The following is a 15976-nucleotide window of genomic DNA, read 5'->3' on the forward strand; positions in this document are numbered from 1 at the left end:
AGAAGGCAGAGGTAAAAGGAGTCAGAAGTTGAACATTCCAGAATGAATTAGGATACACAATAATAAAAGGCATTAGCTGCACATTCCAGAATTACTAAAAGGCAGAGGGATGTCATGAGTTGCACATTCCAGAATGCAGTAGGATTTACAATAATAAAAGGCATTAGCTGAACACAATAGAACTCTAGAACACTGGACATGCATATAACATCACAACAGTGAGCCATCTTCCTCTTTTGTTGTTGCTCAAGCACAGATAAGTACATTCATATCTTATGAACTTTGATATTGTTTGTGGTATGGTTTGGTTGGGATATTGTCATTAATGTGAGAGTTATTGGATTTTGGGATGTGTGTGAAACTAATTAGATGCAGATTTATCGTATTAATGATATATTATGAGAGATTGAAAGTACTTGTATCGTCATGAGTTGCACATCCCAGACTGTAGAAGGAACAATATTAAAAGGCATTAACTGCACATTCCAGAATTACTAAAAGGCAGAGTGAAGTCATGAGTTGCACATTCCAGAATGTAGAAGGAATCTCAATAAAAAAGAGGCATTAGCTGCACATTCCAGAATTACTAAAAGGCAGAGTGATGTCATGAGTTGCACATTCCAGAATATAGAAGGAATCTCAATAAAAAAGTGGCATTAGCTGCACATTCCAGAATTACTAAAAGGCAGAGTAAAGTCATGAGTTGCACATTCCAGAATGTAGACGGAATCTCAATAAAAAAGGCATTAGCTGCACATTCCAGAATTACTAAAAGGCAGAGTGAAGTCATGAGTTACACATTCTAGAATGTAAATAAAGGGCATGAGCTGCACGTCCCAGAACGCACTAGGAAGCACATTCAAAGGTTTTCACAGCTAATTATCACATAGAAAGTCAGATGGAGAGATAGGAGGAATAATAGGTCTGAAATCATGCTTCATTAACGAATCCCTGTGTGCATCAGCTGGTCTCCATGCCAAGAGTGGCGCTGCATAACCTTCATCCATTCCCAACCACTCTCACTTGCCAGCAGACATTTTGGGTGGTAGTTCGGTTAATGGACGGCTCCTCTAAAATGGGAATGCCAATTTCCCTTCAGAGAAGACATTCGAAAACAAGTAATAATTCCAATACGGTAGCTTCAGCTCTTGGTATATTAGGGACAGTCGAACAGTGGAGAGGTAAATGCCATGGTACTCCGGTAGTAATCCTTCCACCAAAATGCAGTGTGGACCTACCTTTCATTAGTTAAAATACCTTTAAGGCATGTCACTCTCATATCCCACCTTCCCACAGCCGCAGAGATCAATTCTTTGAACACCACTGATTTGGGATACCAATCCCATTTATTTGCTACTCTTAGAAGCTCTAAGTCTTTTGCAGATTGTCCCATATAACGCTTCGTCTCAATCGTTGATTCCTTGTGCATGAAGCTTACGCAGTGCCGCAGTTTGTGTGGCCATCTTCTCACAGACTTTGTATTTCCTTCTAACTACAGAGAATGAGTTCCGGGGCGAGCTGGTGAACCAGAGGTGGACGAGGGGTGAGAAGGTCAACAGCTGCGAGACAGCCAACAGACTACAGAGCGCTGCCCTCAAGGTGAGTGTGTCACATAAGACTGTCATGATGTGCCTTCGCGGTTTAGACAGGCCACCAATAAACAGTGCATACTGGCTGATATCTCCTGTATGGTCACAAGTGGTCAAACAATAATAACGGTGTCCATACAAAATGTCGCTTACAGGATTAGACACTGACAAAATGGCACATGGGCTTCTCAAGCTGTGTACTTGGGTTAGATAAATAGAACTACAGGTCATCCAAATCGAAAGCATCATATATGCGCAAATAACAGGAGGAAGACACAAAGGGATAGCGAGGGTAGGACAAGCACACATGATGAGAGTCAATGCTGAGACACTTGGTACATACCCTAAAATGACCAGAAGACCTACAAAAAAACACACAAAAAAATAAGAAGAGACAGTAGCAGAGCCCTTCTCAAAATGTACTGGGACATGTGGCTCTTACACGCAAAGAAGCTATTGAGCAAAGTGTTTTGGGCACTAGGAGCCCATACCTGTCGTCCAAAGGATGAAATGGCATGAAGTGAACATCAGCAGAATGTAGGCACAGAGAGGGGTGGAGGTCAAGTGGTCATGCCTCAGCTTGGTGTGAAGGAAATGCCCCATGCCTTGCTCCTACCTCACTATTGCATCTGTGAGTTCTGAGCCCCTAGTGTGTACTTCTGGAGATTAGTTGCCCCCTTACCGTAAAGATACCAGGAAACTGTTTCCATTACAAGGAAGTCAGATGCCATGTTTGGTAAGCGGGTAACCACACTGGTTGACAAAGGTGTCATCGTTTCATATTCAAAGACATCACCAATGCCTTCAGCAGCTGAGGCAAGAACTGCACTTACTGGATAGACTTGGGAGCAAAATTGCCATTAGCATGAGGAGGCACTTATCAGATGGACATGGGCAACTAAACGCCGTAGAGGAGCTGCAGTGACACCAGTTTGTGGGGGTGCTTGTTGATAAGAAGGTGACAGTATCCTTCTTATCACGGAGGGGGTTGATGCATCGCTGCTATGTTATGTGGTAACAGAACAAAGAACAAATCTCAGCTACTCTGCATGCCCCACCTACCAGCCAATCAGAATGTCAGTCAGTCCTTCACTTGGTTGAAATGAGAAAACCATCCTTGACTTTGCAGAAACTCCTGCCGGCTGTGCGGAGTCAGCACACTTCCTGCAAGGATGGTGGTACCTCCACCAAGCACGCGCGAGTCGTGAACCATGCCCTTGCGTCAGGCGGCGATGGCGGTGATGAATAGTGCATGTGCAGTTGTGTTCATCCTGCGGCGAAGCTTGTTCGTTGACCTTTCTGCAGAAGTCACAATGACACAGAACACAGTGTTCCTCCGGATACCACAAGAGAAGGAGCTGGATAGAATTTCTCTGATCTTCCTGAAATGAGATCTGTGCAGTACAGTGAAAGCAGATCGCTCTATAAACACACCGGTGGCCTGTCTGTAGAGAGAACCGACACCAGGTGGACCCCTTTCTCCTTTCATGTGCTCATGATGCCCACTTTCACAGCAGGATGTCTCAAGCACTCCCCAGAAAGCCTGTGATTGTGTCTTGTTGTCTTAGGCTCTGACATGGAACCATAGCCAAAGTTTCCAGGTCACAAGGCATTTTGAGGGGCTTAGCAGTGCGGCCCATTCTGTGTAAAACAGGAATGGTCAGGGATTCCAGAAGATGTTATTCATAAAAAAAAGCACCAGCAGAAAAATATTTATGAAAAATGCATGCAGAAGGAGGCTAATGGCAACGCACCGGTCTCGGCAGGGAGGGCATTGGTAGCTGAAGGTGACTGGCATGCTGTGCCAGGAATATTTATCTGAGACGGTGAATAGGAATACTGCTCTCTCTGCCATTGCCACTTGTCCCTCTGGGCGTAAACCGCTCTTCGCAAACCACAGCTCCAAGCTGAATGTCTGTTCCAGAGTTCACGTGTGTACCTTGGCTCTTTCCGGAAGCAGAGGTAAACATGAGGGAGCAGGCGCAAAGCTCCCATGCTGGAGGAACAGAGGTTGTTTCCCAGAGGGAAGCCCATGGTGTGCATCCCATTGTAGTGTACTGGAAAGACCGGTGGCGAAACTAGGAAAGTACCCATTGCGTATTGAAGGGGAGGCTGATTCGAAATATGTATTCATGACCAGCATCCACCACAGAGTGAAGTGGCAGCAGCATTTAAACCCATGATATGCCCCCACCAGCAATGGAAATGAAATCCATGTCTGCATCCATCATGGCTGCAGGATCAGCCAAGCCGATAAACCACAAACCGCACGCATCATAGAGTGAAGGGGCAATGTACTAGAAATATGCGATATGCACCCAAGACCATCACCCATCTCAAAGCGAAGGCTCGGACAATATGAAAAACACTGACATGCACACATCGTAAATTGAAAGCCCAGGAGTTGGGGAAAAAACAATATGCCCATAGGAGGTATGTAAGGCATCCATAAAATCTATGCACTGACAAAAAAGTACAATACGAAGCATGGAAGTCAATTCACTGAAATGCCAGGGGTAGCAGAAGTGATATCACACGGCCTATGACCTCCACTTTCACACACATACTTACACATAGACACTCTCTCCCACATAAACACATTCTCACCCACAAGCACACACACACAACATACATTTAAAAGCATTTTTAACTTACCTCAGCTGCCATGCCTCGCATATTCCAGCTTTTTGTAGTGCATTTTAATTACACTAATAATGAATGATATATTTTATTTTATCACTATTAGCGTAATAAATGTTTTATGGGAAATACAGAAGTGGAGCCCCAGCTGCCCCTGTGTTCTTAGCACTGAATTTGCCACCTCTGAGGCCAGGGGTCGCAAAGGCAGTGCTAGGGGTAGCAACGGGCAAGCCAGGGGTTGCAGCTGCGACCCCTGGCGACCCCTAAATGACAGACACGATCCAAAGGACAGAGGTCGGCAGCGACATTCACTAAGATTTGCCAGAGGTAGCAGGTAGAAACAAAGGGCCCGATTCACAGAACTAACTTAAGACAAAATCCTAAACTTACTACCATTTTGGTATTCACAGAAGGCACTTACTCATTTCGGTATTCACAGAAGTTAGGAGTCCTAACTTTAGGACTCCTAATGCCTTCTGTGAATACCGAAAGTCTTAAAGTTAGGATTTTTCTCAGTTTAGGAGTAGTAAAGTTAGGAGTCCTAACTTTACTACCACTAAACTGAGAAAAATCCAATCTTTAAGACTTTCGGTATTCACAGAAGGCATTTAGGAGTCCTAAAGTTAGGAGTCCTAACTTTACTACTCCTAAACTGAGAAAAATCCTAACTTTAAGACATTCAGTATTCACAGAAGGCATTTAGGAGTCCTAAAGTTAGGTGTTCTAACTTTACTACTCCTACACTGAGAAAAATCCTAACTTTAAGATTTTCAGTATTTACAGAAGGCATTTAGGAGTCCTAAAGTTAGGAGTCCTAACTTCTGTGAATACCGAAATGAGTAAGTGCCTTTTGTGAATACCAAAATGAGTAAGTGCCTTCTGTGAATACCAAATGGTAGTAAGTTTAGGATTTTGTCTTAAGTTAGTTCTGTGAATCGGGCCCAAAGCTCCTCTGGCGGCAGCGCTGCTTCTTTGCCGAGCAGGTGTCCAACAAAGGTTGAACGTTGGAGTTTCCAGACATTGTTACGGCCACAGAGGTCTGAGCTTCAGGACGTTTACTTGGGACTTCTTGACCTTGAGTGTACTTTTCCATTCTTTTATAGCCGATTTTCTTTTTCCTTTCCAATCCCCTGTGTCTTACATTGCTTTTATCCCTGCAAACCAGTCTTCCTAGGATCTGGTGGCTCAGCAGGAACGTTGGGTGCTGTCAGCGTAGAAGAGGCATTTTGCATAGCTTAACCATGTCTCCTCTTGGAAGCCGACATGCCAGACACTTCTCCTCCTTGATTTCACAGCTTGTGCTCTCCCTCGAGAATGCTAGCTCCTGCCTTCCTATGGTTGTCTCTGTCGCAGCCCTAATGCTCTTTAAAAGGCTTTAGCCTATTAGACTATCTTCTGTCTTCCCCACTGATCAGCCATTCTAGTCTTCGGCGCCAAACTACAAAAGTAGCTGCCGTGCCCCATTACAAGTCAAAATCACTGGTCAATAATTTATATGTAACTAAAACACATCTGCAGAATGAGCCTTATGGTGCCATCCTTACCAGCAAAGGGGTCTGCTTTTCAAAATACAGCATATTGTTTAACAAGAGTGAGGTTGATTCACTCTTCCATTGGTTGTCAATGGCCATGCGAGGAATTACGATTTAGTGCCCAGGTATATTCCACATTTTTAGTTGTGGTATCTCTCCTAGCCCCTTCATGCGTGTGCAGGAGTTGACAGGATGCGCCCGTACCAGGGACTTGCTGTGTTAGATTTAGCCTTTCTCTGTCTTTTCCTGGATAGGTACGCCTTTCTTGGTGTGCTCAAAATTGAGAGGTGAAGTGGCAGCCTCATTTTCCCATCCTCGTGCACTATAAAAGGCAAGTGGCAACGCCATTTTCTTCCTCCTTTTTAGGTCTCGCCTGACCCAGCGCATGCGCTGGTCTGGCGAGACTTATTGAGAGGGCTCCAAAAAGTGCTACCAGGCCAGCCTAGAGCTACAGTGCATGTGCGCGGGCGCGCGTGCCCGCTTTACCGCGATTACTTTCACTTTCGCGGCCCCACGGGCGCTTTGATGTTTGATCGTGATCGCGATCACTTTCACTTTCGCGGCCGCTTTGCATAGCCAATAGGTATCGCTTTTGGGACCTTATAAGTATTTAGTTATGCAACTGTTGCATAGCTAAACACTTATAAGGTCTCAAAGGCGAGACCTATTGGCTATGCCAATGCTTGTTTCTTTCTGTTTGTTTGCTGTCACTTCATGTTTAATATCTGATTCCTTTGACACCTCTTTTTGTGAGTTGTTTTATTCTCTCAATCATTCATTGTACATGGCCAGGTTCATTTGTTGGCTTGCTGTTCTCAAGATCAATTCCTCCTTATGTAATCTCTGATTCATTCGTCACTTCCTGCTACTGTATTCAAAGGACACTTCCTTTTAGCGTATCCATTTCTCTGGTTATTGTTTTATGTTCGCAAACTCTTTCTTTTATTAGTTTCTTTATACTGATGCACGATTTCCTTTGCACATACCTTCCACAGCTCTCGAGGGAGAGCGGCCTGATTGTACCATCCGATAAAAGGCTGGAGGTATGTCGATAAAAATCCAAACTCTGATCCTCTTTGAATATGCAAAAGCAATTGAGTTCTAAACCCAAATGTGTAATTACAGATATTATGACATACATCTGTTAAACTAAAAGGATGATACAATAATGCCATAAGTGAAGGTAATTCTCAGATTGCGGCAAGTTAAATGTCGCCATAGCATAGGGTGAGTAGGAGGGGGCAAGAATTTAACAGAGGAACCTGTTGGGCCCAACAGGCGGTCAGGCTCCCTTGGAAGCCAGAAGGCTGCGAGAAATCCAGTTTAATGCCTTGCCTTTTAGAACTGGTGTCAGTTCATGCTATTTTGAGGGCGTCTTTTTGTTGGACTTGGTACTTTGAAATATTAGAATTTCCCTTAAATTCTCCTCTGGTCTTGTGTAGTCGATTCCATAAGTAGTCGGTCAAAACTCTCTTGATTCAGAAGACAACATTACAATATTCGTCCACCAGAATCACCAATAGGGTTTTATAAAAAATAGAAAAGGTAACAAATAAAGTCATCACTATAAGGTGCCACTTTTAGATCCCAAGTGACACACAGTATTTCAAAGAGCAACCTATGAGGAATGAATCCATTGATGACATAGATAATGCGCTATGCACTTGTATGTTTAAAGTGCACAATATAACCATGAGCAGGGACATGCAGATACACAGCTCTAGAAGGACTATGGAGGGTAAATGAACAGCGCTGTGAACTGGAGCTGTAGCAAGGACGCAGTGGTCACTGGTGGAAAGTGAGAGGGCGCCGGGTTATTTAATAGGGGCTTCTTCTTGTGCATTCTCAGGACCACCGCTCATTAGGCGCTGTTCTGAGGACAATGGAGTTGAGACATGTTTTTCATTCTCTCCCGTGGCAGCCTCTGGACATGCACTCAGGCAATTACTGCTTCCCAGAAAAAATAAATATATTAACAAACTCTGGTTTCTCGTTGGCGGTATCATGAGCCATTTTGCTGCCATAAGCGAGAGAAGAATCGGAAACTGTGCAAAATACAGATTGCATTACGGGGAAAAAAACACGACACTAGAGGGAAAGAAAAAAACACAATGTCAGATCTCTGGAAGATGCCCATAAATATTGCAGAGTGCGCTTTGCTTGTGTGGCGCAGAGTGTTTTATAGATGCATTTATTTCGCCGAGCGCTTGAATATATATGGAATTATAATGCTGACCTTGGAGAAATGCAACATGGCCCCTAATGATGTATTTGCATACAGCTGTCAAGGAGACACACAGGGCTACACCCCTGGAGAGGACAGCATACAAAGAGAGCTGGAAAGATGGAGCCAAAAAGGAACCAAAGAGGAGCGCATAAGAGAGGCATCCGTGAGCAATGGATAGCAAGCAATGGAAAAGACAATGTCTAAGTGATGCAGTTCTGTGTGGCACTCACAGATTTAGCACACGCAAAACAAATGCAACAAGCATTCGTAAACCCAATACGTTTGCCCTGGACTGCCAGCCTTTTGGCTTGGTCCTGTTTTGTTTTGCTTTTCTTAAACTTTATTGTTAGGGGAGTTTTTGGGTACCCGTCAATCTAAAAAACTTTAGCTAAAAAAGCAAAAAATAGTACACACTGCCACATAAATATTTGTCACTGAAGGGAACTAGTTTGCATGTGGATGTGCTCCCTGTGAAAGGGCAGAATGCTGTCACTCACATTGAAGTCAGCCAATGGCTTTAGTGGGACGTCCCATTCCCCAATGCTGTATGCTTTAGTGGGCGGAAGAACAAATGTGAATGACATAATACCATCCCAATGGACGAAGAGGGCTGCCTGAAAGTCCCCATAAGTAAATATATATATATATATGTGTGTGTGTGTGTGTATATATATATATGTATGTGTGTGTGTGTGTATATATATATATATATATAAATGTGTGTATATATATATATAAATGTGGGTGATGGTTAGTAAACTCAAAAGACGCTGGCTAACACCATTCTTAAAAATAGTCTTAATCTTCTTTGCTGAGATTAGGTTGGTGCAGAAAAACTTCAGATCACACCTATGTGACAGATGGGGCGAGACTACTGTAACGGCCGAGAGAGTTCATTATTGACAGAAACAATGCAAAAGGTCTTTAAATGTGTGTGTGAAAAGCACACAACATACTTCAATCAACACCTGCACCTCTCTAGGGCATGAAAAAGTAAGGTTAAAGAAGCCGTTTGCCTTACCAAATTAATTGCAATTATTTTATGATCTTGGAAGGATGAAAGGCTTCATTCGCTGTGCTACAATTCCACTATGTGACCTACATGTTACATTCATCTGGCCGGCTTTAGAGTAGTAATACAGAGCCTTTTCTAATAAGGGTTTACTTTTGTGAGAACATCAGAAAAGAGACTATTACTTAAGTAAGAAGCAGATGATGTATTGTTTAATGTTGGCTTCTAGGGCTTGGCAAAATTGTGTGATGTAGAGCAAATGGTTTGATCTTGCTTGGCCTCAGTTTCCCGGTCCTGTGTTCCTGGACTAGCTACAGCATCAAACAACAAATTTAAAAAACAAGTCTTAGCTGAGCCGCTAGGTTGAGGTTTAACATCATGCCAAAGCACGTTAAAGCCAGAAAAGAAAAGAAAGGTGGGCTGTGGGTAGGGTCTCTTCCCTTTGGGCGACTCTTGTTTTTCTTTGCATTTCAAATAAAGAGGACTTTGGTTCTTGGTTCAAAAGAACTCCCCTTATGCAGTTTGTTGCAAGCACTCCAGTGGATGTGGAAGCACACACCCAAACAGTACTTGGAGCAAGATGCATGCTACACTGGGCTAAGCCAAGACGCGATTCACAAAGTCTCAAGCCAATGACAGAAAGAAGCTCGTCAGAAAGGCCAGTGGTTGAAAGGGACAGTATGAACCAAAGCCAACTCTGTGTATATTTTGAAAGTAGGTCTGTTTGCTTGCTGCACTTTCAAAATCCACACCTTGCAAGACATTCACGCTGAAAAGACTGCTCGAAAATGACCAAATTAAGTTGAGACACTACAGTCAGTAACAGAGAGACACCTTGTTTGCTTTTGGGCCTCCTTCCAATGCTTGCAGCAGGAAAAGTTCTGCAACTTTTTTCTGCAGTTTAAGACCACTGCTGTGTACTAAAGAAAATGCAGTTTTGTTGTCACCAGAACAGAGCAAAACATCATAATTTCTGCCCAGTGTGCACATAAATGACTAGTCAATAACTCTAGTCCTCACCACAAACGTGCAGAGCTGCAGGAACAAAATGATGCAGCTTTGAAGAAATGCAGTGCTTTGGGAGGTAATGATATGAGAGTCAGAGTTAGGGACATAGGCAGTAACTCGAGGCTATGCAACTTGCAAACTTGTGCGTTCTCCATGCACTGAGATATTATAGACAAACCAACAAGTCTAGTGCACCAGGCAATAGTGCGGGGAAAATCAAATGTCTATGTGCTTTTGTCTTTTATCAGATCTTCATTGTCATAGGGCAAAATGTTCAAGAACTGAGCTTGCAACACAGAGAAAGCTCCTCCACTTTTTGAGAAGTCTTCAATGATATGAGCTGGTCATAAGGCACACCTGGATAGAAACATGGGTTTAATTTGGCTGAAAATGAGGAAAAAGTGATCAGCAAATGAGAGCCTCCGACACAGTGAGAAGTTAGCTTTTTGTAGGACACTTTATGATAGAAATATGACTCTCTCTTTATTGCCTCTGAAAAACTGCCACAGCTAGAGAAGCAGCATCTCTCTTCCACATGTCATGAGGCATGAATGCTTTGTAGACAGTTCTTAACCATGGGTGAAAAGACACCATTCCATCACCATATGAAAAGAAAGGCTTCCAGTGATGAGAACAGACAGTGGCCTCTGCTCCAACAAGAAGTATCAATGGGACAGCTTAATCTACTAGAAACTACATACTGCAGTCCCGATAACGCATAAACCCTTCCATTTCCCATCTGTACTGTATTTTTTCACCCAGCACAAATAATCTTGTAAATCAATCTCTTCTGAGGCAGGGGAGTCGCTGAGTAGGGGGAGAAAGGAGTAAGGCTGACAGAGAGGGCGGAGGGTAAGATGCACTTTGCAAATTTGTGCTAATGCTTGTAGGAAAGTACCCCTTTTTGACATGGTCACCCCCACTTTTTATGCCTGGTATCTGATGCAATTTTGACAGAAAGCGCGCTGCGTTTCTGCTAACCAGGTCCTTAGTGCCAGATCTCTTTCCCTAAACACTGTACAATTGTTCCTCAATGGGCAACACTTTTAGCACCCCTTGAAGTCCCTAGTAAATGGTACTCCTGCTACCAAGGGAATGGAGTCCTAAAGAGGGTCTCTTGATTGTGCCACCCAAAGAAACCCCTCAGCACCAACATGCAAACTTCCATTGCAAGCCACGTGCCATGATGCAGAGAAAAGAGAACACACGGCATGGCACACCCCCTGTGTGCCATGCCGCAGACACTGCATGCAGTGTATGTAAGTCAACCCTACAGTAGGCCTTACATCCCTAAGGCAGGGTGCACTATACTATATGTGTGAACATATCTGCATGAGCCGATTCTTATATGTTACAAGTGAACAGGGAAGCCATATTGAGTACATATGCTGGACACTGGTAAATATGAGTTTCCCAGCTTCATGATGGCTTCACTAAGATTAGAGGTGTTTGGTATCAAACATCCTGTATTAATAAATCCACACTGATTCCAGTGATAGATTTATTAATACATGCATCCATAGGGAACCTTAAAAGAAAACCTACCTATCACTAGTGTGCTGGCTGACTGGTGTAGACCAGCCTGCCACCACAGACAGGGTTCTAACCCTCTGCAGGTGAGAGCCCGCGCTCTCTGAGGGCTGAAACAGTGCCTGCTCCGGCCAGAGGTGTGGTCACCTCCTCCAAGCAGGACGGCTAAGTGATCAGCATATCAAGGGAGGAGGCTTCATAAGCCTCGGCCACCTTTGATATACGACCCAAGGCTTCCCCAGACCAGGGAAATGCCACGCCCTGCCCGAACCCATTTGGCTCCAGGACAAGCAGGAGAATTAGCTAGTCAGGGGACGTGTCCCCTAAGGTGGGCTACCTGAAGAGGACACCACTTTTAGAATTCCACCATCTGAGTTTTGGTGGAATTAGGTTTTTTGGATCAGGGTTATGCCCACTTCCCATATAGAGGGTGTAGACACCCTAAAGGTAAGTAGCCCATTGGCTTCTACCTGTCACTCTCTGTAACACCCCTAAACTGAGTATTTAGGTGGTGCCCCTGACACCAGGAACTCAGTTTCGACGAATCAACAAAAGAAGGACACCAAGAGCCGCAAGAAAAAGCGAGCACTGAAGACTGCTGTGGACTTTTGGTGCCAAACCCTGACTGTCGCAGTAAGTCTCAACAAGCAGTTATTTCTATAATTGGCAGGTGGCACCTTCATCAGGGCAACAAAGTAATTTACATGCCCTGCAAACACATACATCAGGCCCAGACATACTACCACCCGAAATCTAAATCAGGGCATAAACCTACATGTGCAAGTGCCTCCTGTAGCATGAGAGTTTAGTGCTGGGCTTGAACAACACTTAGACTAGGAGGTGAGAGGTATTGATTTTTTTTCTACTGAAAAACAGTTGCACCCATTGCAAAGAAGTGATTTCATGACAACTTTTGAGAGATGACTGTCATGCAACTAACTACCCGCGCACCCTTGAAAATTATCTCCCAATTTCTCTTTTGCTCCTCACAGCTGTTGAGAGAACAACATGGGAGGCCAACACAACACATAAGCTCTGTACTTTGCACGGATATATTTTTTATTTTTAGTATTTTTAGAAAATTACTTTATACAATATTCAAACCAAAATGCCCACTGCATTGTATTCATTTAGTTATATTTTGTGTTTTTGAGACCATATGTACGCTACGAATGACCAACATGCTCTTCAAAAGCAAAATGTTCCCTGGATATTAATACTGCCTTTCTCTTTCTTGATTGCAGATGGAAGCAGAAAATGATGAAAGAAGAGCAAGGACGCGATCGAAAGGAATCCGAGGTAAGCATCCGCAATGGCTGTAACTGCGACCAGCGGCGTAGCGTGCGCTGCTCGCGCCCGTGGAAGGGCAAGTATTACGCCGGGCAATTTGCGCCCCCTATTTTGCGCCCCTAATAATTTTGCGCCCGGGGCAACTGCCCCTGTGGCTCCGCCCATGCTACGCTACTGACTGGGATGTATAACAAGCATTTACAATGCAATGGTCTCGGCATTGTTAAAGTTAGAGCTATTGGCACTGCTCATGACATTATTTTTGTTTATGTTTTTGTTTTTAAAACATTTAAAGAAACGGCATTGTTATTTTCAATGTCAATAGCTTAATCGCTCTCAAATGCGAGACCTATTGCATTTGCACCCACACACAGAGCCACACACACAAAGCCACCCACACACACAGCCACCCACACAGAGCCACCTACACACACACACACAGAGTTACCCACCCACAGACAGAGCCACCCACGCATAGAGCCACCTACCAAAAAAGCCAACCACACAGAGGCACACACACACACACACACACACAGCCTACCACACACACACACACACAGCCTAGCACACACACACACACAGATCTTAGAGTGGCTATTGAGGAAATCATGGACTAAAGACGTGAAAGACTAAAGGCAAAAGCAGCACAGGTTGCGGTGACGCTCCTCCCAGACGGGAAACAACCTTTACAACGCAACTATTACATCGCACTACACTTACAAAGCAGGCATCACAACGGAACATCCTTTACAACGCATGGCACTACAACGCATACCATTACAACGCATACCATTACAACGCATGACACCACAAGTCATTATGTCTCGCGAGCGAGACTGCGCAAGCGCAGCCATCGCTAGCCGAGACCTAAAAATAGCACTGTCACCAACACCACCCTTCTTACAGGAGCCAAGGCTGGCCAATGGGCTGCGAGCTTGCTTAAGAAATCTAAGAGCAGCCAGCAGGTTTAAGGTTCGTATTCCCACATGAACTTTCATCCCTTCGTAAAATAGTGCATCACTAACACGATAACGCACGGAATAATTATTAAACAGATTAAAGTAAAGCCTACACTATGGTAGATAAGTGTAACATAACCACGGGTAATAACCCATTTGTTCAAGAGGCGCCTGAGAGTCGGAAAGGGGCTTGTAATGACTAGACAAGACTTTCACCTTACATTCCCCACACCAAAGATGGCGTTTCTTCCCTAAAATTAGGCCTAGGTGAACAGCAGTAGTGGGCAGATTTGTAATCTGTAATTCTTGCCATCACTCGATTTGTTTAACAGCTCCAGTGTTGCAAAGTCGTTTAAAAAAGTGAGCGAATTTGACAAAAATTACTGATTAACATAACTGTATCAAATTGTGATTTTTGAATCAACAAGTAGCAAAACAACGTCCTCTTAGTGACACCACGCGGGTGTAAATTGTCAGGTTTACACGGCTTGTCGAGCAGACTTGTTCTAGATGTATGGTAGAACACCAGTGATAAGGATTGTTAAGCATGAAAAAAAGCACAGCACAAACAAAACTGTGGAATGTTTGGGTTTCCATTTACAAAGCCACAATTAAATTCGAGAGCAGCGCTTAACTGACCCACCAGATTCATTTGGACGCCTGCTGCTGGGAATGGATATACCACTGTGCAAAGAAGCATAGTCTGACAGTAGGAGGCGCACAAAAACGGAGGGACAGTAAAGGGTGTGTGGGGCTGGGTCCATGGCAGGTGAGGCAAAAAGTAGAACCTGCGCCCTGTGCACACCGTGTGTTTCTCTCGTCAGTACAGGGCAATTGGTTGCCTAGATATGGACCTCCGTCATGAAAAATGCCGTAGATACGTGCAGGAGCTGCATACAGACAGGGGCATCCAAATTCAGGAATTGCAGTGAAAAGGCAGTGTGACACAAGCACCAAAGGCACGAACACACAACCATCACTAGTACTGAAACAAAACATTCAAGATATTTCAGGCAGTTGCAAAAGAAGCATCAAAGAGGCTGCCCCCATACACTGACATCAAAAGCAGGAGCAACGGTGTACAGACAGCCCTTAGAACGTAGCACAGAGCCATGGGCATTAGTGCACACACCCTGCGGGGAGAGCACACAAGAATCACATGTAGGGATCAGACTCCGGCGGTAAACAAGCAGCAACCATGGATATCACAGACCACAACACAGAGGCTTCCCAAGCAGGCAGGAATGCACGGAGGCATCCCAGCCGCGGAAGCAAAAGCAAAACTGCACGCGGGAGGATTTCAAAAGCGCAAAGCAGGGACAACAACCAGCTACCAAGGCAGAAGACACGAACGGCATCACCGCGGAGCAACCTGCACTGGACTCTACTCGGACACTTAACGGGAACAGGGAAGTGTGCAGCACCCCGAATCTACACAAGTCCCCTTTCCACCGGGTCAGCCCAGTTTCACATTTCAGCGCGGGGGAGGGCGAGCTCAGCCGCTTGCCTGTACCTTTAAACGGACATGGGTCTCCCGCATGCCTCGGCTCCCAGCACTTTCCCTTTCCGCAGTGCTCTTCGGTGCAGCGGGCGCGCGGGCTCCGGACTCTTACCTTCCGTCCGCTCCGGTGCTGCAGTAACAGGTGTCGCCGGGGACAGAGGAATGGCGGCCGGACCGAGCTATGCGTGCGCTTTCCCAGGCGGCCCAGACTCACTGGCCCCGCACTCCGCCTCTTACAACGGCAGCAGGCAGGGGAGGGGCGCTCTGCGCAGACTGCGCTCAATTTGGGGGGAGGGGAAACGGGAGCTCAGCTGAAGTGCCTGCTGTAGGCAGGAGACCTGCGAAGTCGCCCCCTTGTGTGTTTTTCTCCAAACAGGACACCAGGTGTAAACGGACGATTACGTGCGGTCTGCTAAAACAGGGAATCAGGAACAAAAATGCTTGTCTTGGAAAGCATGGCTGCGTGTTTTGAAACGCTTCGAAATGCACGTGGAGCGGCTGTTTGCACTGATTACTAAACCTTATTTTCTCCCCGTGAGGCTGGGGACATTCAGCTCATTGACCCCCAGGGTCTATTGACACTCCGACTACAAATACCATTGTTTTTGAACCATTGTTTAAATCTCCTTATGTAACGTACTATATGGTTCTAGTGTAAAGCGCTCTGACACCTTTGGGTAAAGTCTGC

At 44.9% G+C, this 15976-nt stretch overlaps 1 protein-coding gene across 5 annotated transcripts in view; it reads left to right on the forward strand.

Moving 5' to 3' along the window:
• Nucleotides 1-15976, forward strand: part of MYT1 (myelin transcription factor 1) — a 133338-nt gene that overhangs the window by 58759 nt on the left and 58603 nt on the right. For all 5 annotated transcript variants that reach the window (XM_085619670.1, XM_085619672.1, XM_085619673.1 and 2 more), the window contains exons 2-3: nucleotides 1499-1599; nucleotides 12783-12837. In XM_085619670.1, coding sequence (XP_085475796.1) covers nucleotides 1499-1599; nucleotides 12783-12837 — 156 coding nt within the window. The remainder of the gene's footprint in view (nucleotides 1-1498; nucleotides 1600-12782; nucleotides 12838-15976) is intronic.

The sequence above is a fragment of the Triturus cristatus genome, chromosome 7 (assembly GCF_964204655.1).
Source record: "Triturus cristatus chromosome 7, aTriCri1.1, whole genome shotgun sequence".
NCBI classification, from domain to species: domain Eukaryota; kingdom Metazoa; phylum Chordata; class Amphibia; order Caudata; family Salamandridae; genus Triturus; species Triturus cristatus.